The 26,346-nt window shown below is 42.5% G+C and overlaps 1 protein-coding gene across 4 annotated transcripts in view; it reads left to right on the forward strand.

Annotated features, from left to right (window-relative positions):
- The window catches only part of gdap2 (ganglioside induced differentiation associated protein 2), a 55,218-nt gene that overhangs the window by 24,944 nt on the left and 3,928 nt on the right, over positions 1 to 26,346 (forward strand). For all 4 annotated transcript variants that reach the window (XR_014552751.1, XR_014552752.1, XM_083638015.1 and 1 more), the window contains exons 12-13: positions 7,339 to 7,393; positions 8,206 to 8,349. Coding sequence is in view for 2 of the 4 variants with exons in the window: in XM_083638015.1 (XP_083494141.1) it covers positions 7,339 to 7,393; positions 8,206 to 8,349 (199 nt within the window). In the remaining 2 variants the exon portion in view is untranslated. The remainder of the gene's footprint in view (positions 1 to 7,338; positions 7,394 to 8,205; positions 8,350 to 26,346) is intronic.

Genomic DNA, 26,346 nt, shown 5'->3' on the forward strand with positions numbered 1-26,346 from the left:
GGATGTCTTTACTGCTATTTCGCAGTAATCACTGTGACTCCTTGTTTGACATTATAATCATGCATGAAATTACTTCAGCTGGAGAACGTGCCTTCGCTGGCTCACTCGCTAGTCTCTCACAAAAGCAGTGTTGATCTAGAAACATTAACCCACAATGAATAAGTATGTCAGTGAGATATAAACCTGGATCTAATCAGTCATCCTATTCTGAGAAGCTTGAAAGACACAGGGACATAATGCCTGTCATACCCGAAGACACACCCTTGACCTTTCCTATTTTAAGATGGTGAACATATGGCTGACAGTTTGTCACTGATATCTCAGCATTACTCTATCAAAACACCCCCACACTTGCAATCAGTAGACCCGGATCTCAATCAATGATTGTACTCTGAGAGGTTTGGCAAATATGGGAGTAACGCCTGTTCCACACACAGACACAACACAACCATGGAAACAATACTGCTCATTAGTGATGGATGGCGAACACGCTGGAGGGTAGTTTGTCACTGAAACCACAGGATTAGCATATCAAGAAGTGTGGGGTGTCATGCTGCCAATATCAATACCAGCCTACAGTAACTTGGCGTGCGTTTCTGTTCGGGGCCGGGCCTCGACGTCCGGCACTGAGAAATGTTTTCATCAAGCAGAGCAGGAGCCACATCCTCCAGATGCAAAGCAGAACTGTTTCCATTGTTTCCCTGACGTTCACCCAGGCTGTCAGGGTGCAACTAGACTTCTGTTTCCTGATGTTCACCCAGGCTGTCAGGGTGCAACTAGACTTCTGTTTCCTGATGTTCACCCAGGCTGTCAGGGTGCAACTAGACTTCTGTTTCCCTGATGTTCACCCAGGCTGTCAGGGTGCAACTAGACTCCTGTTTCCTGATGTTCACCCAGGCTGTCAGGGTGCAACTAGACTTCTGTTTCCTGATGTTCACCCAGGCTGTCAGGGTGCAACTAGACTTCTGTTTCCTGATGTTCACCCAGGCTGTCAGGGTGCAACTAGACTTCTGTTTCCTGATGTTCACCCAGTCTGTCAGGGTGCAACTAGACTCCTGTTTCCTGATGTTCACCCAGGCTGTAGGAGTGCAACTAGACTTCTGTTTCCTGATGTTCACCCAGGCTGTCAGGGTGCAACTAGACTTCTGTTTCCTGATGTTCACCCAGGCTGTCAGGGTGCAACTAGACTCCTGTTTCCTGATGTTCACCCAGGCTGTCAGGGTGCAACTAGACTTCTGTTTCCTGATGTTCACCCAGGCTGTCAGGGTGCAACTAGACTTATGTTTCCCTGACGTTCACCCAGGCTGTCAGAGTGCAACTAGACTTCTGTTTCCTGATGTTCACCCAGGCTGTCAGGGTGCAACTAGACTTCTGTTTCCTGATGTTCACCCAGGCTGTCAGGGTGCAACTAGACTTCTGTTTTCTGATGTTCACCCAGGCTGTCAGGGTGCAACTAGACTTCTGTTTCCTGATGTTCACCCAGGCTGTAGGAGTGCAACTAGACTTCTGTTTCCTGATGTTCACCCAGGCTGTCAGGGTGCAACTAGACTTCTGTTTCCTGATGTTCACCCAGGCTGTCAGGGTGCAACTAGACTTCTGTTTCCTGATGTTCACCCAGGCTGTAGGAGTGCAACTAGACTTCTGTTTCCTGATGTTCACCCAGGCTGTAGGAGTGCAACTAGACTTCTGTTTCCTGGTGTTCATCCAGGCTGTAGGAGTGCAACTAGACTCCTGTTTCCTGATGTTCACCCAGGCTGTAGGAGTGCAACTAGACTTCTGTTTCCTGATGTTCACCCAGGCTGTAGGAGTGCAACTAGACTTCTGTTTCCTGATGTTCACCCAGGCTGTAGGAGTGCAACTAGACTCCTGTTTCCTGATGTTCACCCAGGCTGTAGGAGTGCAACTAGACTTCTGTTTCCCTGATGTTCACCCAGGCTGTCAGGGTGCAACTAGACTCCTGTTTCCTGATGTTCATCCAGGCTGTAGGAGTGCAACTAGACTCCTGTTTCCTGATGTTCACCCAGGCTGTAGGAGTGCAACTAGACTTCTGTTTCCTGATGTTCACCCAGGCTGTAGGAGTGCAACTAGACTTCTGTTTCCCTGATGTTCACCCAGGCTGTAGGAGTGCAACTAGACTCCTGTTTCCCTGATGTTCACCCAGGCTGTAGGAGTGCAACTAGACTTCTGTTTCCTGATGTTCATCCAGGCTGTAGGAGTGCAACTAGACTTCTGTTTCCTGATGTTCACCCAGGCTGTAGGAGTGCAACTAGACTTCTGTTTCCTGATGTTCACCCAGGCTGTAGGAGTGCAACTAGACTTCTGTTTCCTGATGTTCACCCAGGCTGTCAGGGTGCAACTAGACTTCTGTTTCCTGATGTTCACCCAGGCTGTCCGGGTGCAACTAGACTTCTGTTTCCTGATGTTCACCCAGGCTGTCAGGGTGCAACTAGACTCCTGTTTCCTGATGTTCACCCAGGCTGTCAGGGTGCAACTAGACTTCTGTTTCCTGATGTTCACCCAGGCTGTCAGGGTGCAACTAGACTTATGTTTCCCTGACGTTCACCCAGGCTGTCAGGGTGCAACTAGACTTCTGTTTCCTGATGTTCACCCAGGCTGTCAGGGTGCAACTAGACTTCTGTTTCCTGATGTTCACCCAGGCTGTCAGGGTGCAACTAGACTTCTGTTTCCTGATGTTCACCCAGGCTGTAGGAGTGCAACTAGACTTCTGTTTCCTGATGTTCACCCAGGCTGTAGGAGTGCAACTAGACTTCTGTTTCCTGATGTTCACCCAGGCTGTAGGAGTGCAACTAGACTCCTGTTTCCTGATGTTCACCCAGGCTGTAGGAGTGCAACTAGACTTCTGTTTCCCTGATGTTCACTCAGGCTGTCAGGGTGCAACTAGACTCCTGTTTCCTGATGTTCACCCAGGCTGTAGGAGTGCAACTAGACTTCTGTTTCCTGATGTTCACCCAGGCTGTAGGAGTGCAACTAGACTCCTGTTTCCTGATGTTCACCCAGGCTGTAGGAGTGCAACTAGACTTCTGTTTCCTGATGTTCATCCAGGCTGTAGGAGTGCAACTAGACTCCTGTTTCCTGATGTTCACCCAGGCTGTCAGGGTGCAACTAGACTTCTGTTTCCTGATGTTCACCCAGGCTGTAGGAGTGCAACTAGACTTCTGTTTCCTGATGTTCACCCAGGCTGTAGGAGTGCAACTAGACTTCTGTTTCCTGATGTTCACCCAGGCTGTAGGAGTGCAACTAGACTCCTGTTTCCTGATGTTCACCCAGGCTGTAGGAGTGCAACTAGACTTCTGTTTCCCTGATGTTCACCCAGGCTGTCAGGGTGCAACTAGACTCCTGTTTCCTGATGTTCATCCAGGCTGTAGGAGTGCAACTAGACTCCTGTTTCCTGATGTTCACCCAGGCTGTAGGAGTGCAACTAGACTTCTGTTTCCTGATGTTCACCCAGGCTGTAGGAGTGCAACTAGACTTCTGTTTCCCTGATGTTCACCCAGGCTGTAGGAGTGCAACTAGACTCCTGTTTCCCTGATGTTCACCCAGGCTGTAGGAGTGCAACTAGACTTCTGTTTCCTGATGTTCATCCAGGCTGTAGGAGTGCAACTAGACTTCTGTTTCCTGATGTTCACCCAGGCTGTAGGAGTGCAACTAGACTCCTGTTTCCTGATGTTCACCCAGGCTGTAGGAGTGCAACTAGACTTCTGTTTCCTGATGTTCACCCAGGCTGTAGGAGTGCAACTAGACTTCTGTTTCCTGATGTTCATCCAGGCTGTAGGAGTGCAACTAGACTCCTGTTTCCTGATGTTCACCCAGGCTGTAGGAGTGCAACTAGACTCCTGTCATATCTAAAATGATGACTCAGCTTCTCTCTGTTTGATATGACTGGTGACTTCATCCACCACCTCAGGACACATGAGCCTCTCATCACTGGGAAACTCCACACAGTCATGATGCAGCTTTCAACCTCCATTTTCCTCTAGTCAATTACTTTTGAGATTGGTTTGAGAATGGTCAGGTAGTTTCTTCACAATCCCCCCCCAGATCAGCATGAGTCAGGATTCAAACACTTGTAGCTGTGATTACGTCTATATTTTACAGGTAGCGTTCCCGAGCACACTTGTCCCCAAATTGACCCCAGTTTCGGAACATTTGACGAGTGTTACTGTGAACGTTGCGTTCTGTTCTACACCCGGCGCGCAACAGGGAACCGTGACAGGATCCACTTGAAAAGGTGGTCTGTGGAGCGCTTTGGCGTGCCCTGGCACGGAACACTTGCGAGTGTGAAAGCCAAACCGTTCCGAACCTCATAGACAATACACAGGCGAGGATATACTGCAGGCATAGTTGATGACGCAAGTGCACTCTGTTCCGTTTCCGAGCATGGAAGAAATGTGAATGTGATCGTTCCGGGTGAGAAAGCAGCCTAACACTCCCCCCCCCCCCCCCCCCATCCCATCCAGTTATGGTGAAATTAACTATATACTGTAGAGACCACAACAAAAAAAAAGAGTTGTTTAACCAGGCTGTAAACATGTTTATTTCTGCTGTAAAGTCGGGCATCTTAACATGGGGGTGAATGGGGAATGACTCCCCTTTGCAGCCAGTGTCAAGTGGTGTGCTGTTGATTTTCCTCAGGATGGGAGATCAACTCCCATCAACAAGTGCTTTCTCTCACGGTTACTGCTCTTTGGCTTGGTGAGGCAGTGTTAATCTAAAGGGAATTGAACCGTTGACCCTGGCAGTGTTGATGCCATGCTACGGATCCATTTTGGATCCAGCCAATCTCACTAGCACAGTGCACACCTCAGCCAAACATGAAAACAAAGAAATTCCAAATCTGTCTGTCTGGCTAAGTGGGGAAATGTTGACGACTTGAAGGACCTGGACCAGAGCAGCAGCCCCACGTCATGGCTCAGCACTCCTGATTCTCTCCTGAGTTAGTCAACTCGTCGGCTCAATTTCCTGCCTCGCTTGGCCGACTGTGTTGAGTTGCATGAGCAAATGCCACCTCCTCCAGCCAGACCGCCATTATGCCAGAGTGTGGCGTGGAAACGCAAACGGTTGTAACTGTAGTGGATTCTGGTTGACGCAGTCTCCTGCCATGAAGCGGTCAGCCAAGCCTCGCCGCTGCCAGCGTTGAGTGCATTACAGATGACCTATCTATAAAAGCTAGCCAGTCACTGAAATGTGAAAGTAATTGCTGATATTTTAGAGTGATCAGTTGCTGATTAGTGTTTACGTATGATTTCTAAATGAGAAGAAAAAGACCTCACAGTGCTGGAAACACTGTTTGAGCGCCACGTGACGTGATCTCTGAGAAGTGCAGCAGAAACCCCACAGCAATCAGCGCTTGATTCAGATGTATTTCCAGCAGGTACATGTGCACATATATGACTTGATTCAGATGTATTTTCAGCAGATACATGTGCACATATATGACTTGATTCAGATGTATTTTCAGCAGATACATGTGCACATATATGACTTGATTCAGATGTATTTTCAGCAGATACATGTGCACATATATGACTTGATTCAGATGTATTTTCAGCAGATACATGTGCACATATATGACTTGATTCAGATGTATTTTCAGCAGATACATGTGCACATATATGACTTGATTCAGATGTATTTTCAGCAGATACATGTGTACATATATGACTTGATTCAGATGTATTTTCAGCAGATACATGTGCACATATATGACTTGATTCAGATGTATTTTCAGCAGATACATGTGCACATATATGACTTGATTCAGATGTATTTTCAGCAGATACATGTGCACATATATGACTTGATTCAGATGTATTTTCAGCAGATACATGTGCACATATATGACTTGATTCAGATGTATTTTCAGCAGATACATGTGCACATATATGACTTGATTCAGATGTATTTTCAGCAGATACATGTGCACATATATGACTTGATTCAGATGTATTTTCAGCAGATACATGTGCACATATATGACTTGATTCAGATGTATTTTCAGCAGATACATGTGCACATATATGACTTGATTCAGATGTATTTTCAGCAGATACATGTGCACATATATGACTTGATTCAGATGTATTTTCAGCAGATACATGTGCACATATATGACTTGATTCAGATGTATTTTCAGCAGATACATGTGCACATATATGACTTGATTCAGATGTATTTTCAGCAGATACATGTGCACATATATGACTTGATTCAGATGTATTTTCAGCAGATACATGTGCACATATATGACTTGATTCAGATGTATTTTCAGCAGATACATGTGCACATATATGACTTGATTCAGATGTATTTTCAGCAGATACATGTGCACATATATGACTTGATTCAGATGTATTTCCAGCAGGTACATGTGCACATATATGACTTGATTCAGATGTATTTTCAGCAGGTACATGTGCACATACATGAGGAATTTAGTTGGAAAACTGGTGTGGTGCAAATAGCAGATGGACAGACGGAACAATAACAGTTAGTGACGTCCAGTGCAATATACAGACACAAACAATAGCCAAATAGTCAATAAAGCATATACGAGTAGTGCTATTAGCAGTTAAAAACAAGAATAGCACAGAAAAAAACTGGCTGTATGAAAATATGACTGTATACAAGCCAGGTGTAAAAATGTACAAGATGATAAATAGACTTAACATCAGTATATGTACAGTATATGCTTGTAATGTATGTGCAACAAAGATCTCACCAAAATAATGGGGTAATGGTAAATCTGCTAGCAGACAGGTAGGCAGTGCAGTAAACTAGCCGTTTTGGTTCACCTGCCACTTTCAATTCGCTCAGTTTCATTTCATCTACCAGTTCACGAGTGACTGGCTGATTTACCAGGCTAACTTTCAGTACCAGCCAGCGGGGGACAACCTAACTAGACTCAACTCAAATTAACAGGCTTTTGGCTGCAGGCTGAGTTCATTTCTCACGCTAGTTGTAGGTATCTATGCCTTTTCAGGTTCCGCTGGCTTTGAATTAAAGCATAATGTTGTGTGATTCAGATGAGTTAGAACATTGTCCTTAAGATGTCTGCATCTACTATACAGACATAAAGGGATGGATGAACATAGAAAATACCTGGGGAAAGTAGGTTGTTTGCATTTGTGTGTGTTCTTTGGGACAGATCACAGTGATTTATACATGTTGGCTGCTCCGTTTCATTATAACAAAATAATCCTTTCACTTCATTCTTGTCATATTTCTCATTTTGACCCATGGTTTTTCTTGTCTTGTTTAAGGAACATTGAGTCATTGGTGTAGGTGTTCTGTCTGAGGTGTTCTGTTTCTGTGTTGCAGGTTTAAAAAGAACTTGAGGGCGTTCTACTTTGTACACCCAACATTCCGCTCGAAGGTGAGTGGCTACTTTCCATCGCCTGGCTCTTAATTGCATTGCAAACAAAAATTATATTTTTTGTTACTCAGCTCCCAAATTAAAATTTGCCGTTTGGTGTCATCAAAAGTGCACTCCCAGTACTGGATACATTCATGCTTTCATTCATATATTTCTGCTTAATACTGTATGTCGTTTGAAATTATGATTTATCTCTAAAACCCTAGTTTCCTCCATTCATAATTTCTTCATATTCTATTCGGGGGATTGGGAAATATATCAAAATTCAAAACATCACAACACAAACATGTGACAATATGTATCATGGGGCAGAAAAATGAATGTTATTAGCTCATATTATTCTGCTGTAGTAATCACAAATGAGATGCTTGACCATCACAGTTTCACAAGCGCTTCATCCAAATTATATTATTGTCACTCACTTTCTAATGACATTTTGAAATTTGTAATAGTCAGTGCCATCACTAGAAAGACTTGTTTTCAGAAATAAACGCATCCTGTTCTTATTTATCATGTCCTGCGATCATATCCTAAACTCATCTAATAAAGTGTGTCGCTACACTGACAGCTCAGGCAATCACACTGATCTGTTCTGGAGGCCACCATGACAGTTCTAAGTTTATTTTATTTCATTTTATTTTATTTATTTTTATTTTTGTGTATGATTGCCAGAGTGGATTCCTGGCAACGTAATAAGGTCAAATACTGTTATATCAATTACTGCTGATTGTGTTCCTTTGTCATTTTCTCTCATGTTTTTCATTCTGTCTGCCCCCTGCACACACGCACGCACACACACACACCCTCCCCAGGTGTCGACGTGGTTCTTCACCACTTTCAGTGTGTCTGGGCTGAAGGACAAGGTGCACTACCTGGACAGCCTGCAGCAGCTCTTCACCTGCATCAAGCCTGAGCAGGTCGACATCCCTCCCTTTGTGCTGGAGTACGATGCACGGGTGAGCCACAACACGCGCACGTGCGCACACACACATATGATAAACATTATATCCGTAACACAGAAAGAGACATCGTTGTGGGATTTTTACGCCTCGCCTCCTGTGTATGAGGCACAGGGACGGAATGGCTGGCGAGTCATTTTGTTATGCCTTTCGTTCGCCAATGGAGGTAGTATCAGCCCCGAATCGACGTCTGTTTAAAAGGGTACGCATCGGGAAGACGGGAATCTCAGCTACCGTAATTAATAAAAAATGTCAGGAGGACTGAGGGAAAACAACCTCCAGATTGAAGTTCTACTATCAGAAATAAGATAACCAAAGCATATCTGCAGTCTGTCTCACCTGTTGTGCGTTAAATAGACTCCTCGGATATATTAGTCATCTCTCTCGGAATAGGTGTGCACAGAGAAATCCATCCGCAGCCTGCTTTGTGCACAGGGAGCTGTACAGCTGTTCCAGTTCACCTCAAATTGATCTTCAACTCCTCATATCTTCATGTATCCGCAGTACGTCCTCTCATAATAATGCACGTGGAATATGAAGATTTTTCGGTACCAATTGTCTTAGAGAACACCAATGGATCACCAGTTTTAATTAAGCAAACCAAATCGTCCATTTTGGAGGGCCAAAAAAAGCAGGTTTGAACCCATAGAGGCACTCTCGCTGACTAAAAATTATACAGTGTGTAGAATTCTAACAGTTTAGGCTCAAATGTGGAGATTTTGACCAGAATCCTTCACACACCACCTCAAAAGCCATATACAGTACATGTACATTGGTTAAAAGCTTAGTGTTTAGGCGTTAGTTACCGTTTAACTTGACAACATAAACATTCTAAATTGCCCCTAGCTTACTTCCTGTTACAGTGTTTGCTAATGCAATAGCTGACAGGAAGTAAGCTAGGTTTCACACTGTTCCCTAGAAACACAATTCCATGAAAACCATATATACCATCTTCAAACTGTTGTGTCGGGTCATTGAATTTGAGGGAATTTGCCCTGGAAAGCCCTTGAAAAGTCATTGAATTTGATGTTTAAGAAGGTGTCGGCAACGCTGTTACATTACCTGTGAAGATGTTCAACTCTGTCTGGACCTCTGGACTCGTCCAGTGCATTTGAAGCTAAATACACACATCTGGGCAGTGCCTATGATTTGATTAATGATCGGATCAAAGACAAATCCACATTGTCCAGTCCGGGCAGGGCTTAAGATGACTCATGCGCTTGTCTTTCTTTAGCACAGTGCACGCTTTATGAACTCAAGTCAGTCTTTGGCCTCAGGAGCTGTGCTTTTACATGACCTCATGTTTTAAAAATACACCAGCTCCTCTGACAGCATGCAGGCCTGTATGACAAACACGCCATGCTACATTTACACTTTTACATTCGAGGGCGTTTAACTGCCACTTAAGAGGCCTGAGTAATGAGCGAGCGTTCTGCCGGGGGGAATGGCGACTTCTTTACAGACTTTGGTGGTGACTTTCTTTTCGCACGACGTAAGGTTTTGTCTGGAGGCAGTGAAGTGGACGGCAAGTCGCGCCTCCTCCCCCTCAGTGGAACAAGTTCATGCCCCAACACTTCTCACTCATCCTGATGAGCTGTCGTGTGAATCACAAAAACCACACCAAAAAAAAGTATGGGAAAATGTTTGATTTTAACTCCAACTTTTAAAAGAATAATCATTAATATTTGACTGGCTCGTTGCATAAAATAACCATAATATGTCGGCTGGGCTTCCGAAGTGTTGTTGATGGAAGCCAGTCACTGCACTGTTACCTCGACGCCTGCTGAGACTTCAAGCTTTCAAAACAAGCAGTGCAGCAAAACCAGCCGACAAAGCCCATAATGACAAAGCCCGCTCCAAAACCCAAAACCAAAACCAAATGAATATTGCTGCGGCATTTCAAAGGTGGAGGAACTTAGGACTCCAAGACTTGCAGAGCAGCCTTACATTTGGTGGAGAGGAAAGCAACCTATGAGGTAGCAAACGTTAGCCACACAAGCTACATAGCAAACGTTTGCTCTAGCTGCCCATATAATTTTTGGTTACCCCTCAGTCCGTGACCACACATCGCTATTTGTCACTTGGATCATGAAAGTGTATCTCAGCAGAAATACATTTGATTAGAAAAAAAATCTGCATTTTCAGCAGTGTCACCGCTATCGAATGACTATAGAAAACACTACAGAAACACTATCGAAAATACTTTAGTATGGCATGAATTTACTGTAGCAGCCCACCACAGTACAATATGTATAGGAGAAACACTGGTTAGCATAAAGAAATATCTGAGCTGAGGGCCTTGACTGAGACTTGTGGAGGAGACACATGGTTGTCAATGTTGTTGTAGTTCCTATGGCTGCCCTTCCATATTCACTCATGCTGCGTTCCATTTACCTCAGAACTGGGAAGTCGGAGCTGGGAATGACATCGCACCAAAGTTGACCGCATTCCGGTTCAACAAGTCGGAAAGCCAACCAGGGTTAGCTCTAGCCCTGCTAGCCATTGTTAGCAATAACAGCTTATAACATATTATGCAGTATTTTGTGCTTACAAACCCCGTAGCAACATGTCCACAGATACAAGTTCAAGTTAGACAGTATAGTAGGCTACTGTGTGTACGACTGATTTAATGAGACAAATAAGCCAGAACTCCTAATAGCTCAGTGTATTACTACAGCTTTCACTCCTGTTGATGCGGGAGCTGCCAACTAGGATTTTGAAGTCAGGGTTGGTGAGGTTCCTCCGACTTTCCGAGTCGGAAATCCGACGTCAGGGGACGTTCCTTGGGGCATTTCTGTCTGGGAACTCGGGAATTCCGGGTACAAATGGAACTGGACTGTTCCTTTCAGTGCACATTTGACTGTTCGAAGTGTAGACCCACTGTCATTTCACATGACACATCATTGTGATATGTTATAGTATAGTATATATAGTAAGGCATAATGTTCAGCTATATTGACCTTTCAGACATAATTTTGAAAATGAATGTGGAAACTGTGCATATTGCATCTATTTTAAGCTGGCCTAACTGTTATTTTCTAGTAAATGAAATGGTTGTTTTTGTTGCATAACCTCTGTGTGTGTCGATGTGTTTTGCTGACTGCTGCTGCCTTCTATATTTGTGCTCGCTCTTGGATATGCAGGTGGTCAGAGAGACGAGCCTTGTGGGTCAAATTACATATAGCTGCACACATGAATTAGAGAATCCGCTCCCCGGCTTAATGTGTTTTAATGGAAACCTAAGCTCCCACAGAGCTCCTCGTGTCCTCCCCACATGCCAAGCCTAAACACTGAAACATGTTTACGGCCAGTGTGTGTTTGTCATGCCAAGCCTAAACACTGAAACGTGTTTACGGCCAGTGTGTGTTTGTCATGCCAAGCCTAAACACTGAAACGTGTTTACGGCCTGTGTGTGTTTGTCATGCCAAGCCTAAACACTGAAACGTGTTTACGGCCAGTGTGTGTTTGTCATGCCAAGCCTAAACACTGAAACGTGTTTACGGCCAGTGTGTGTTTGTCATGCCAAGCCTAAACACTGAAACGTGTTTACGGCCTGTGTGTGTTTGTCATGCCAAGCCTAAACACTGAAACGTGTTTACGGCCAGTGTGTGTTTGTCATGCCAAGCCTAAACACTGAAACGTGTTTACGGCCAGTGTGTGTTTGTCATGCCAAGCCTAAACACTGAAACGTGTTTACGGCCTGTGTGTGTTTGTCATGCCAAGCCTAAACACTGAAACGTGTTTACGGCCTGTGTGTGTTTGTCATGCCAAGCCTAAACACTGAAACGTGTTTACGGCCTGTGTGCGTTTGTCATGCCAAGCCTAAACACTGAAACGTGTTTACGGCCTGTGTGTGTTTGTCATGCCAAGCCTAAACACTGAAACGTGTTTACGGCCTGTGTGTGTTTGTCATGCCAAGCCTAAACACTGAAACGTGTTTACGGCCTGTGTGTGTTTGTCATGCCAAGCCTAAACACTGAAACGTGTTTACGGCCAGTGTGTGTTTGTCATGTGTGGTGAGATATTTCGTTTTAACCTTTAAATAAGTCCATTTACTAGAGAGTAAATTGTAACATAGTTTATTTACAAAAACAAAAGTCCATACACGGATCCGGATCACTGCCTGCTTACACTACTTCCTTAAGATGGCAAATGACCCCGAACAAAGGAGGTCTTACTTCTTTATAACCTTTGGTCTAGGCTCCGCCCAGACACTGTGTCTGCAGTTCACAGCGCCCTCTATCTTCCTGGAGTAGTAATGAACAGGATTATTTATCTACAGTTCCCTCCTTTTTTTCCTTATAAGGAAAAACTTAACTGAGGGATTTATTATAAAGTTGCTTTTTGGTTTTGCAACTTTTGTCTATCAGCATACATCATCAGCATTTTGACATCTCACCCCATCCAGAGATACGCACAAGCAGGTTCACAACGCAGCCTTTCCCAGATCACATAATCCACAAAGTCCAAACCACTTCTATGAATCAAATGACCCGGGAACCATGTTATGAACCACCCTGCACACAGCTCTGCACTGAGTGCGGTGACTTTTAATAGCTTATTCACATGCAGAGGTAAACCTACTTTTTCCATTTGCTTTCCTTCGAAGTAGGGAAAGGCCTCTGCGAGCTTCTACTGTTATAGAACCACTCACTTAAAAAGCCTGTGCATAACCCAGCCTACCAGCGATACCAAAAGTCTATGATAATGCTTATTATATAATGATAATGTTTATACTATATTATAATAGGCCGTTTATACAATACTTCTAGAATTAATTAGTTACATACTCTAGTACTAGACACAACATACATTCAATTCAATCATTTACAGTACATATTATTACACTTAACAGCTTTCAAGGTTTATAGTTCACTATCAATTATTTGGCATATGTTTCTGAATTCAATTAGGGAGTGCAGGATTCTTGTGGCAGTTTTATTTCTTCTTCGTCCTCGCGTTGGGTCGTCTTCATTGGCTCCACCTACTTGCTATTCACACACACTCCATCCATTCCACTTCATTCATTAAATCAATATCCTTTCTCACTGCTAAACTGTCTGTTTTATTGAAATGTTCCTTTGTCTTGAACTCGATGTCTCCCTCGATGTTCCTGGTTTTCCTGAAACAGAAAATCTAATCTTAGTTCTCCTTTATATAAATCAGTTTATCTCAACAGTCATAAGTATCTTCTATTCCGAATTAACTGCTCCCTCCTTTGTTGATCTAACCCTAGGGGATAAGAGTGTTAATCATATTCATTATAACCAGCGTTCATGCAGACATTACAAAATGAAATTCAAGGATTTTCCAGTACTTTCCATAACACTATGTTCATTGTCAAGGATTTCACATAACCAAGACTTCATGGCAGCTGTAAGTTTGGCTCAAAAGCCATCAATTTTACAATTTATTTTATTGGGTATTTGATAATTTATTGGTCTAACAACACAAAAGCTTAACTTCTGTGTGATCAGATCAAACCCCCTCTTTCCTCACGTTCCACATTATTTGTTTCGGTTTTGCATACGCTGTTTCTACTTGGCTTAGACAACCTGTATGATGATAGGGTTAGCCTTAGGTGAGGGAAAATTGCAAAGTAAACTGGCTTATTAATCAATGTGAGGCCACATTTAGTATATTTTGAAAGACAAACCAAGGACCACTCAAATTCTGTCCACAAACCTCATTCGGCCTCAGGCCCGTGCCTTAGAAACCTGTATTGAATTTTCAACTTGCCAATTCATCTCGAAATACTGCACAATCCAGATTGCACATTTACGCTTAAAATCACACAGTATCTCAGCATTAAACTAAAACAATAACACTACTACAATTGCAAATAGCTGAAGATTATTCAACAAGAACCATTATACAAATATAACTCTGAGCATCTCATCTGCTCACAATGCACACTACATTGAAATGATCACTTAAATTGCTATTCTAACAATTTATTTACATGGCAACACACAAACACAGGTTCTCATTTCAGTTCAATTCTCATTAACAGCATAATTTGTATTAAGAATGATTCATCTCACCTCTTAAATTGAATCCTCTTCAATATTACCTGCCATGGATTCGGTCCCCTCCACGACTATTTGTCCAATAACTTTGGTTATAACAATCAACTTTTCATAGTTAGTTATGAATTAGTTAGTTTGGTTAGTGTATTAATTCATGCAGTATTTCAGCTGTTCCCATATTTCCACGTCATACTTACCTTACTTTCTGATCCTGTAAACAATTAATCACACAACAAATAACTCAAATAACCATTCTCTATCTACAGTATTGAGCTCACTTAGATTCTATAACAAATAAAATTCTCTCCTAGTCAGTCCGAAAATGTCAAGTCCGTCCCTTTCCCTCTCATACACACAGTCACAAGTCTGAACTCCGAACTCTTCATTATTCTCATTATTCTCCGCTTCCTTCCCCCCTCTGAAAATCGCTTCCAGATTTTCACTCCATTGTCCATCTCTGTATAACAGACAAGCATACAGATTAATGACAATTTACACTTTTAAAAAGCAAGATTATTTCCTCCACCAAACCTCCACACTTCCTTATGACGAAATAAAATTAGACTGAATATTACTTAACCACTACACTTTAGTTTAGTTGGAGTTTACCCAATGTGGAGTTCACATTCAAATTTTGTTCTTCAAACCCTGTTTACAATGACAGACAGACGGCTCTTCTCGGTCTTCAAATTAGCATTTCAATCACTTTTGCTGCAATAAAAGCCTTTGATCAGCATTACTTCCAATTCTTTTATCAACTGTTTGCTGTGAAAGGAAAATAGTAGTACCAAATTCTGTTGGTTTGAATGATTACCCGCTGTCCACACTTTATTATGCTGAAGCACTGACTAAAAGCTCTCCACATAAGCACTGCTTCCCCTCCTTCTTGGTATCTGAAAGATAAGAGTTACTTGTCCCTGCACATCATTCTTAAATGACACCCATTGATATAACAGATTAACATGAACTGGCCTTGCTTTTTCTTCTCCTGTAACCAAAAGCTTGCACTGCGGCCTTTTCTTTGAAACAAAGCCATCCTGCATACTCACACCTACTGGGGAACAATTGCTTTCACATCCTGTAGTGAGCGCTCTTGCTCATTCTGTGAAATTAAAATTTAATTCAGATGTTTAATTTCCCCACTAATAGATTTGTTAATCACCACATGTCCGACCTAAAGGAAAATATTAAATTAGGAATAACAGCTTTTCTTCCTTCCTGCAAGTAAAGTAATGTTGTGGTTCCCCCTAAGAGATTTACATGACATAACCGGCTCCCCAGGTTACAGGACGTCATCCCCTGTAAGAAAATTAGCATTTAGATTAGATTATTAAGTTCCCCTCCCATTGCCCTGTTAAGTCTCAGAAATTCACATGACATGACAACATTGTGTAAATGTCTACATTTGCTTGAAACTTATCAGCTCTTCACTACTGTGGGTTTTTTCCAGCCGCTCATCTCATCTCGGCCTGTTTCTGAAATGTTAAAACCACATTAATACCCTTCATAATGTACAATTTTCCTGCACACAACAACTGCCTCCTCTCTTCCTCCCATTCCAGAACAACTTGATTCCCTTCCTGCAGCCCATGGTTCCGTTTCTGAAACACACACAAAATATGTTAACCCCTAGCATAGATATCCCATTTTCATTTATTACTTAATTTTCTGTGCTCTCATTTTCTCCAGTTCAGCTGGACTCCGTCTGAAATAAAAGAACATAGTGCTTTAATTATTTGTGACTTAATCACGGTAGACAATTCATTTTCTCTTCTTCTCAACTTTCAGCAAAGTTAAATATGGATCTTCATAAAGCAGTGTAACACAATAAAATACTACCAAAGGATTTCTAACCCACAATGACTTCATCTGAAATGAGGTTCATCGTGTTGTTTATATTTATAGCCTTCACCTTGTCTCTAATTCTAATTGGCAACATAAATTGGAAGAATCTGAAATTCAACTCAAATTATGGATATTGATATTACCATAATTAGACAATTCTGTGTTATTTATTCCCAACCAAATTTTCATTTTGCTCTCCTCTTCCACCTGAAATCTTACCATCTCAAAGTCTCACTCAATGCTATTGTTCCCTACCCCCTCATCCCTACTTCAACTCTTCTTATCTCTGTTTAGGAAGAAGGGATGAGATGCATTGTCACTATGTTAAATAACTAAGTCCTTTTACCCAACTGGAGTCATTCTGTACTCTTATTCTTCAAGGAGCCTGCACATTGTAAGGACACTCCCTTATTCTGTGCTCCTCACTCTTACAACAAAAGCATCCTGTCCTCTTGTCTCTGTTCTTTTGTCTTTGATCAGGCTGCCCTGCTGTCACACCCCACCCCCCCCTGCTGCCCCAATTGGAGCGGGGGTGGTTTACCTTCCTGTGAGATCCATCTCTCCTGTCTTTTGTTGCAATTTCTGTTTGCTTTGTATTTCCAAATGCCTCAGTTATACTTATTTTCTCCTCTCCTGTCAATAATTCTACACTCTCATGTTTAACTATCTGTAATTGACGCATAGCTTGTACTAAGAATTCCTCTGCTTGTCTTTTGGCGATCTGAGCAGCCCATAAATTGTATACTATTTCATGTTCCCTCCGGGCCTGGTCATCCAATTGTTTAAGAGATAATTGTTCTAACACTGCATTTAATTTCGCTTTCTCAAAAGTCCCCATAGCTGGCCATGAACCCTGTGTCCAATAAGACCACTCAGTTGTCTTTTCTGCTGCCATGAGCCCATGCAGATTCATCATTTCTTGGATAGGCAGGATTTTCTTATCTTGATTTCTCAACTCCATTTCTGAAAATTACACAAATAGGTTATTACACAGCAAAGTTTCCCCTAATTCTACTTTATTTTACCAAGTTGCTTATTTACTATACAATCATGTGCTTTACTTCTAATCACGTTTGAGTAAAATATTTGTAGTTTTACACATGCAGTACATTCATTCACACACAAAGACTACAAGTCCCTTTGTCTTTGTGAACAACACTCAAAATGGCCGACAGCCATGTGCTTCCAAACTCCCACAATAAACGAACCAGCGTAAAGCAGCTGCTGGCTTATAAATTAATTCCCTAATTATTAAGCCCCAGCTGAGGATAGAAACTATTGATGTGATAGTCAATGATTTTCTTTCATACAAGCCGATTTAACAAACAACCGCGGTAAGACAACACAGCCTCATATGTAACAGGTTTCTACTGCCATTGTTCATCCCAGCAACTGAATAGCATTCACACTTAGAAGCATCGTCTTATTAAATTTGTGCAACCACAACTGGTACTGCGTCTCTTTTCATTTCAGTAATATACAAATTCTCCTGAGTGCCACTATCTCAGAGCGGCCAGCTTTTAAGCTTACCGTTTCTCACATAAAACTCCATTCAACATTCCTTACCATACACTTTTTATTTGCTAGCTAATTCAGTCACTGGATGACTAACGTACGTTTTATTACTTATTTATTTATATAGCGCTAATTATCTCCCAACCGGGGGAAATCCGGCGACTTCAAAGCATTTACTCCGCTTCCTCTAAGGATTTACTGTGGTCTCATGGGTCGCCAATGCGACTTCCGATTCCTTGTTAGCACATTAGCCACTGCTAACTATTGTACTAAACAGTCTCCCAGAACAGACAAGTTGGCTTTCTCAGGTCTTTATCTCTAGAGCATAAACTTTACAGGCCTCTAAGGTCTCATTCACACACATTGTGAACGATTCTGCTTCTGATAAAAACCCCATCTAACGGTCAAATGCTTCCACCATATGTGTATAGCTGCATTCGCCAGAAGTAGATGAAACAGTCTGTTCTAAGAGACTACTGAACAAAGGATCGTCCCCCCCCCCGCACAGCCTCTAAGGATTTTATTTATTTACCTAGGTTCTTAATTCTCTCTCACTGGTAGGCCTACACAATCAGCAGCAGAATATCTGTTACATCAATAATATGATTAGTTACCGAACTCAGTTACCTTATAATGTTTAATGATTTCCACCTAGTGGATCCTTGAGGCTCCAACTTGCCTCTTAATCAAATTTCCCAATAGCAACATAGCGATCTTTCTTCCACGCTATTCTTTATGCTCTTTTAATCATTCGGTAACCAATCATCTATTGGGCACATTTAACACACAACACACTTAGACTTTTGTATTTCCAAATAATCAAATTACAACTCACCTTGGCTTCCCATTTGCTTCTCACCGGCCTGCTCTGCCTGTGTTGTTGTTGATTTGCGCGCTCCACAGGAATTCAGGTCCGACGTGAAACAATGGCCCCAAACCACAGGCCCAAAGCCTGCTCTGACTATACCACTATACTTCCCCCCTCGACACGGGTTTCGGCAACCAAACTGTGGTGAGATATTTCGTTTTAACCTTTAAATAAGTCCATTTACTAGAGAGTAAATTGTAACATAGTTTATTTACAAAAACAAAAGTCCATACACGGATCCGGATCACTGCCTGCTTACACTACTTCCTTAAGATGGCAAATGACCCCGAACAAAGGAGGTCTTACTTCTTTATAACCTTTGGTCTAGGCTCCGCCCAGACACTGTGTCTGCAGTTCACAGCGCCCTCTATCTTCCTGGAGTAGTAATGAACAGGATTATTTATCTACACATGCCAAGCCTAAACACTGAAACGTGTTTACGGCCAGTGTGTGTTTGTCATGCCAAGCCTAAACACTGAAACGTGTTTACGGCCTGTGTGTGTTTGTCATGCCAAGCCTAAACACTGAAACGTGTTTACGGCCTGTGTGTGTTTGTCATGCCAAGCCTAAACACTGAAACGTGTTTACGGCCTGTGTGCGTTTGTCATGCCAAGCCTAAACACTGAAACGTGTTTACGGCCTGTGTGTGTTTGTCATGCCAAGCCTAAACACTGAAACGTGTTTACGGCCTGTGTGTGTTTGTCATGCCAAGCCTAAACACTGAAACGTGTTTACGGCCTGTGTGTGTTTGTCATGCCAAGCCTAAACACTGAAACGTGTTTACGGCCTGTGTGTGTTTGTCATGCCAAGCCTAAACACTGAAACGTGTTTACGGCCAGTGTGTGTTTGTCATGCCAAGCCTAAACACTGAAACGTGTTTACGGCCTGTGTGTGTTTGTCATGCCAAGCCTAAACACTGAAACGTGTTTACGGCCAGTGTGTGTTTGTCATGCCAAGCCTAAACACTGAAACGTGTTTACGGCCTGTGTGTGTTTGTCATGCCAAGCCTAAACACTGAAACGTGTTTACGGCCTGTGTGTGTTTGTCATGCCAAGCCTAAACACTGAAACGTGTTTACGGCCTGTGTGTGTTTGTCATGCCAAGCCTAAACACTGAAACGTGTTTACGGCCTGTTTGTGTTTGTCATGCCAAGCCTAAACACTGAAACGTGTTTACGGCCAGTGTGTGTTTGTCATGCCAAGCCTAAACACTGAAACGTGTTTACGGCCAGTGTGTGTTTGTCATGCCAAGCCTAAACACTGAAACGTGTTTACGGCCAGTGTGTGTTTGTCATGCCAAGCCTAAACACTGAAACGTGTTTACGGCCTGTGTGTGTTTGTCATGCCAAGCCTAAACACTGAAACGTGTTTACGGCCTGTGTGTGTTTGTCATGCCAAGCCTAAACACTGAAACGTGTTTACGGCCTGTGTGTTTTTGTCATGCCAAGCCTAAACACTGAAACGTGTTTACGGCCAGTGTGTGTTTGTCATGCCAAGCCTAAACACTGAAACGTGTTTACGGCCTGTTTGTGTTTGTCATGCCAAGCCTAAACACTGAAACGTGTTTACGGCCAGTGTGTGTTTGTCATGCCAAGCCTAAACACTGAAACGTGTTTACGGCCTGTTTGTGTTTGTCATGCCAAGCCTAAACACTGAAACTTGTTTACGGCGTGTGTTTGTGTTTGTCATGCCAAGCCTAAACACTGAAACTTGTTTACGGCGTGTGTTTGTGTTTGTCATGCCAAGCCTAAACACTGAAACTTGTTTACGGCCAGTGTGTGTTTGTCATGCCAAGCCTAAACACTGAAACTTGTTTACGGCGTGTGTTTGTACTTGTGGCCGCGTTTTCCTCCAATCACCCTTCATCACCCGTTTATTTAGGAGGAAAAGCAGAGCCCGAGAGGGAATGAGAATAACCCCAGACTCTGTTAATCTATCTCCATTTGATGTTCCACTTGTTAGTGATATAAACCAGAGCAGAGTGGAAAATGGAGTAACAATCAGCTCAAGACGTACGTGTGTGTGTGTGTGTGTGTGTGTGTGTGTGTGTGTGTGTGTGTGTGTGCGCTTGCATTTGTATTTGTTAAGGAGAGATCGATTCATCAGTTAGCCTACAAACGCGATTTAAATGAGATTGTTCTGGGCCCCTTGTGTTGATTTCTCTTTGAAGTGCAGGGTCTGTTGGTCTGCGAGAGTTAGTGTATTGTGGAGATAGTTGGAATGGAGATACAGGTGTCAATAACTTGTATTTGGCAAGGCTCTGTTGCTGTAAAGAGGTGCTGTAGATGTTCTAATTACACCTGAAGTAGACATCTAGACCACCTCCAGTAAGACTATTTTGAATCCTCGCTAAGGCTGGGTATCATTTACAAAATGACCAGTATCAATACCAGTAGTACCCTTAAAGTGATACCGATACCAACAATCGAGTACTTCATCCTTTTAATGCCTACTCCATCACATCCACTGTGCTCGACTTCACCACCACAGGCTGTTTGGGTTGTAGCTGGGCCAATCACACATTGTGTTAACTCGAAGAACGCTTGCGGTGATTGGCTGCAAACAAAAACATATATATACCGTAATTCTTCTAATAAGCGCCTGTACTCTAATTGCCGCCGGGTCTTCCATTTACCGCCTGGTCCAAATTGATTTAGCATAATAAGCGCCTGACTCTAATTGCCGCCCGGGCCGGAAATGGAATATTTTTTTGGTTACCGTTGTTATTGTTGTTTTTGTCAAAACTGCCTGTACCTACCCTCTTGTGTGTACTAAGTACTATCTCACTGGTTTAAACTGCCTGTACCTAGCCTCTTGTGTGTACTAAGTACTATCTCACTGGTTTAAACTGCCTGTACCTAGCCTCTTGTGTGTACTAAGTACTATCTCACTGGTTTAAACTGCCTGTACCTAGCCTCTTGTGTGTACTAAGTACTATCTCACTGGTTTAAACTGCCTGTACCTAGCCTCTTGTGTGTACTAAGTACTATCTCACTGGTTTAAACTGCCTGTACCTAGCCTCTTGTGTGTACTAAGTACTATCTCACTGGTTTAAATAAGCAATTTGATACTTTATGTTTTTGCTGAGCAGGCATTTATGTTAAAAAAATAATAACCGCCTGGCTCAATTATGCCCAAATGGAAATAACCGCCTGACTCTAATTGCCGCCTGGTCTTCCTTTTACCGCCTGGTCCAAATTGATTTAGCATAATAAGCGCCCGGGCCCTTATTGGCAGTTTTACGGTATATCTTTTTTCTAGATCTGATCGAATGCAGGTATCGTTTAACTGGAGAAGTTTTGATACGTACTACTTGGGTACTGGGTTATTTCGGTCAATACCTTTAAGGTATTGAATACCCGATATCCACCCCTAGTCCTCGCTAGCTGTTAAAAGAATCTGATTAAATTGAGATAGCAGAATAGCTGAGTGTTCAAGTACGTTTGCTGTAGATGCATAGAGAGGTCCCAATGATGATGTTGGGATTCCTCAGAGTCCATGATTGTTTGGATCTGATGTATTTATACATTATAATGATTTGTGGCTTATGTTGGTTCATACAATGTATAAATATGCATGGGATCCTGCCTGAGGCTGGAGAGGCAAATGGTCAAATTGTTGCAAGTTGCTGAGCAGCAACACGTTCCTCTTATAGTGTTTGTCAGGTCCGGATACATAATGTAGCAGTGGTACCAGCAGCAGCAGTAGTTGCTGTAGTGATATTCGTGGTGGAAGTAGTAGTTGCTGTAGTGATATTCATGGTGGAAGTAGTAGTTGCTGTAGTGATATTCGTTTGTGGTGGAAGTAGTAGTTGCTGTAGTGATATTCATGGTGGAAGTAGTAGTTGCTGTAGTGATATTCGTGGTGGAAGTAGTAGTTGCTGTAGTGATATTCATGGTGGAAGTAGTAGTTGCTGTAGTGATATTCGTTTGTGGTGGAAGTAGTAGTTGCTGTAGTGATATTCATGGTGGAAGTAGTAGTTGCTGTAGTGATATTCATGGTGGAAGTAGTAGTTGCTGTAGTGATATTCATGGTGGAAGTAGTAGTTGCTGTAGTGATATTCATGGTGGAAGTAGTAGTTGCTGTAGTGATATTCGTTCGTGGTGGAAGTAGTAGTTGCTGTAGTGATATTCGTGGTAGAAGTAGTAGTTGCTGTAGTGATATTCATGGTGGAAGTAGTAGTTGCTGTAGTGATATTCGTTCGTGGTGGAAGTAGTAGTTGCTGTAGTGATATTCGTGGTAGAAGTAGTAGTTGCTGTAGTGATATTCATGGTGGAAGTAGTAGTTGCTGTAGTGATATTCGTTCGTGGTGGAAGTAGTAGTTGCTGTAGTGATATTCATGGTGGAAGTAGTAGTTGCTGTAGTGATATTCATGGTGGAAGTAGTAGTTGCTGTAGTGATATTCGTTTGTGGTGGAAGTAGTAGTTGCTGTAGTGATATTCATGGTGGAAGTAGTAGTTGCTGTAGTGATATTCATGGTGGAAGTAGTAGTTGCTGTAGTGATATTCGTTTGTGGTGGAAGTAGTAGTTGCTGTAGTGATATTCATGGTGGAAGTAGTAGTTGCTGTAGTGATATTCGTTTGTGGTGGAAGTAGTAGTTGCTGTAGTGATATTCATGGTGGAAGTAGTAGTTGCTGTAGTGATATTCATGGTGGAAGTAGTAGTTGCTGTAGTGATATTCGTTTGTGGTGGAAGTAGTAGTTGCTGTAGTGATATTCATGGTGGAAGTAGTAGTTGCTGTAGTGATATTCATGGTGGAAGTAGTAGTTGCTGTAGTGATATTCGTTTGTGGTGGAAGTAGTAGTTGCTGTAGTGATATTCATGGTGGAAGTAGTAGTTGCTGTAGTGATATTCGTTCGTGGTGGAAGTAGTAGTTGCTGTAGTGATATTCGTGGTAGAAGTAGTAGTTGCTGTAGTGATATTCATGGTGGAAGTAGTAGTTGCTGTAGTGATATTCATGGTGGAAGTAGTAGTTGCTGTAGTGATATTCATGGTGGAAGTAGTAGTTGCTGTAGTGATATTCGTTCGTGGTGGAAGTAGTAGTTGCTGTAGTGATATTCATGGTGGAAGTAGTAGTTGCTGTAGTGATATTCGTTCGTGGTGGAAGTAGTAGTTGCTGTAGTGATATTCGTGGTAGAAGTAGTAGTTGCTGTAGTGATATTCGTGGTAGAAGTAGTAGTTGCTGTAGTGATATTCATGGTGGAAGTAGTAGTTGCTGTAGTGATATTCATGGTGGAAGTAGTAGTTGCTGTAGTGATATTCGTGGTGGAAGTAGTAGTTGCTGTAGTGATATTCGTGGTAGAAGTAGTAGTTGCTGTAGTGATATTCATGGTGGAAGTAGTAGTTGCTGTAGTGATATTCATGGTGGAAGTAGTAGTTGCTGTAGTGATATTCATGGTGGAAGTAGTAGTTGCTGTAGTGATATTCATGGTGGAAGTAGTAGTTGCTGTAGTGATATTCATGCTGGAAGTAGTAGTTGCTGTAGTGATATTCGTGGTAGAAGTAGTAGTTGCTGTAGTGATATTCGTGGTACCAGCAGCAGTAGTTGCTGTAGTAGTATTTGTGGTGGTGGACTAGTGGTAATAATTAGCCTGATATCAGACTGAATTGTCAACTCCTTACACTCCATTTCCCAGTCTGACATCGCCTCCACTCTAACCGATTTCCGTGGGGGTTCGATTTTCCCCAACCAACCAATCACTAGAGACCAACAACGTATCCGCCTGAATGTAATCCAGTGGGGGAGAACACAAAAAACATCTCCCCTTTGAATAAATGCTTTCAAAGCAGAGTGCTGTGCAGATTTCAAAGTAAGTGGAACTTTTAATCGATTTAGAATAGCCTCGATAGCAGCGCCTATCTCATCCATAGCGGTCGCCATTGTTGTTATTACTCCTCCTTGGTCCGGCACACGTGACAACGGCATTTGTGGTGCCGATTAGCTAATCGTCAGTCCCCCCCACGGTGCTCATTGGAGCACCGTTTTCAACCGAGAAACGGCTGCTTCACATCACGATGCCAGATCACAAGTAGTAGTAACTCGGTGGACTGGACGGATTCGAAGGTCTGGACCCAGGCAAAGTAATAATAGTAGCAGTGGTAGAGGCGATGGCGGTAGTAGTATTACTAGACTACAGTAGTAGTTCTATTCGTGTTACCAGTACTACTAAGTTTTAGGCTACACCCTGGCATGACTATGAGTCAGAAAAGTGTTGGGGTTGCCATCAGATGTCGAGCTTCTCTCTATGACTGTTTTTCTTGATCTTCTCTCCAGCCTCCAGCCTCGGTCAGAGTGCGAACACCACAGTCTGGAGTGCAGCACATTTACCGTGTTCATCACTGTAACCAGCCAATGAGCTGGCCAATACCTATTCACATTAACATCTGTGTGTTGCAGTTACTGTTACTAATGGATATGTTGCTCTACTGACCTGAAGTATGGTGCTGGTGGAGTCCAGGAAATAATGATTATTTTTGGTCAGTGAATTGCAGCCCATTCAGTATTGCTGTTTGATTAAGGTGGAATTCTGTCAAGGGCTGAAATAGGGCTGGATGTGCAGCCAACACCCCTCCCAACACACACACACTGTCTTGTAAAGCGGTACGGATGAGAACATTTCTTGGACTACCTTGATTCCGTTCACAAAAACACTAACTGTAACCCCCTAAAATTGCCGTTTTCAGAATAAGAAATTGGTCAAGTCTATAATTCCTGAAGAAGTCCTCACTTCAAAAGTTCCAGGGTGTACACAGATACACTCACTCCCTCACTCCTCTGGTATTTCATTATGATTTACATCACTAATCACGCTGATAAGCAGTGTCAGTGGAATAGCTGGGAGCTTGGATAACCTGTGAGCTGAAACCAGATTTATTTCCTGGAATATTGGTGCTGGAATATTGTTTCTTGGAAAGTGTGTTGAAATGATAAAACCCACAATCAGCTCCACCTTGAAGGCCGCCCATTCAAATTTCCAAACTCCTGAAAAAATGTCTTAAAAAGGCCCATGTGCAGCTCTTCCCGTTTCAGTTGGAAATAATTTGTCATTCTTTCAGTCTCTGCCTGCTAAGCCAATGACCTGCCTGCTCGGCCTGTTTGTTTGTTTGTTGATAAGGTCAGGCTGCTTTAATTTGTGCATTCGTGACAAATGGGATCCGCGTGGACTGTCGACATTCTTTGTGTGATTAATAGCCTTTTGAGGAAAAACACCTTTTGTTTGGGGTCTGCACACATGAGTTGCCATGGTTACAGTCGATGCTTTGAGCACTCTTGGAGAATAGTGCATAAAGATTCATTAAGATTCATTGTGCTTACCGTAATCAGTTTTGTCCCCCACAATGAACTCCATCCTTCAGGACCTAGACACCACCGATCAGATTTTAATGAACTCCATCCTTCAGGACTTAGACACCACCGATCAGATTTTGACTCTTGAGGAAATGATGCATCTCACCACTGCGTTCCAACATTTTCAAAACTACAACATTTGGCGCTACATCATTTGTTCATTGGCTCATCCATTCATCCATGTATCGTCCACAATATCCCAGGCACTATTGATCACATTTGAACTAAACTTGGGGAAATGATGATTCTTACCATTGCATTCAGGCATTTTCAAAAGCACAAAATCAGGTGATTTCCTGATTCAACACAATGTCCCAATTAAATTAAATTTCCGATACGATACGATACAATTCGATATCAATATTTCAGTTACAATACCAATTTTGCTTG

This window comes from Poromitra crassiceps (assembly GCF_964638095.1).
Source record: "Poromitra crassiceps genome assembly, chromosome: 6".
In the NCBI taxonomy this organism is placed as follows: Eukaryota; Metazoa; Chordata; class Actinopteri; order Beryciformes; family Melamphaidae; genus Poromitra; species Poromitra crassiceps.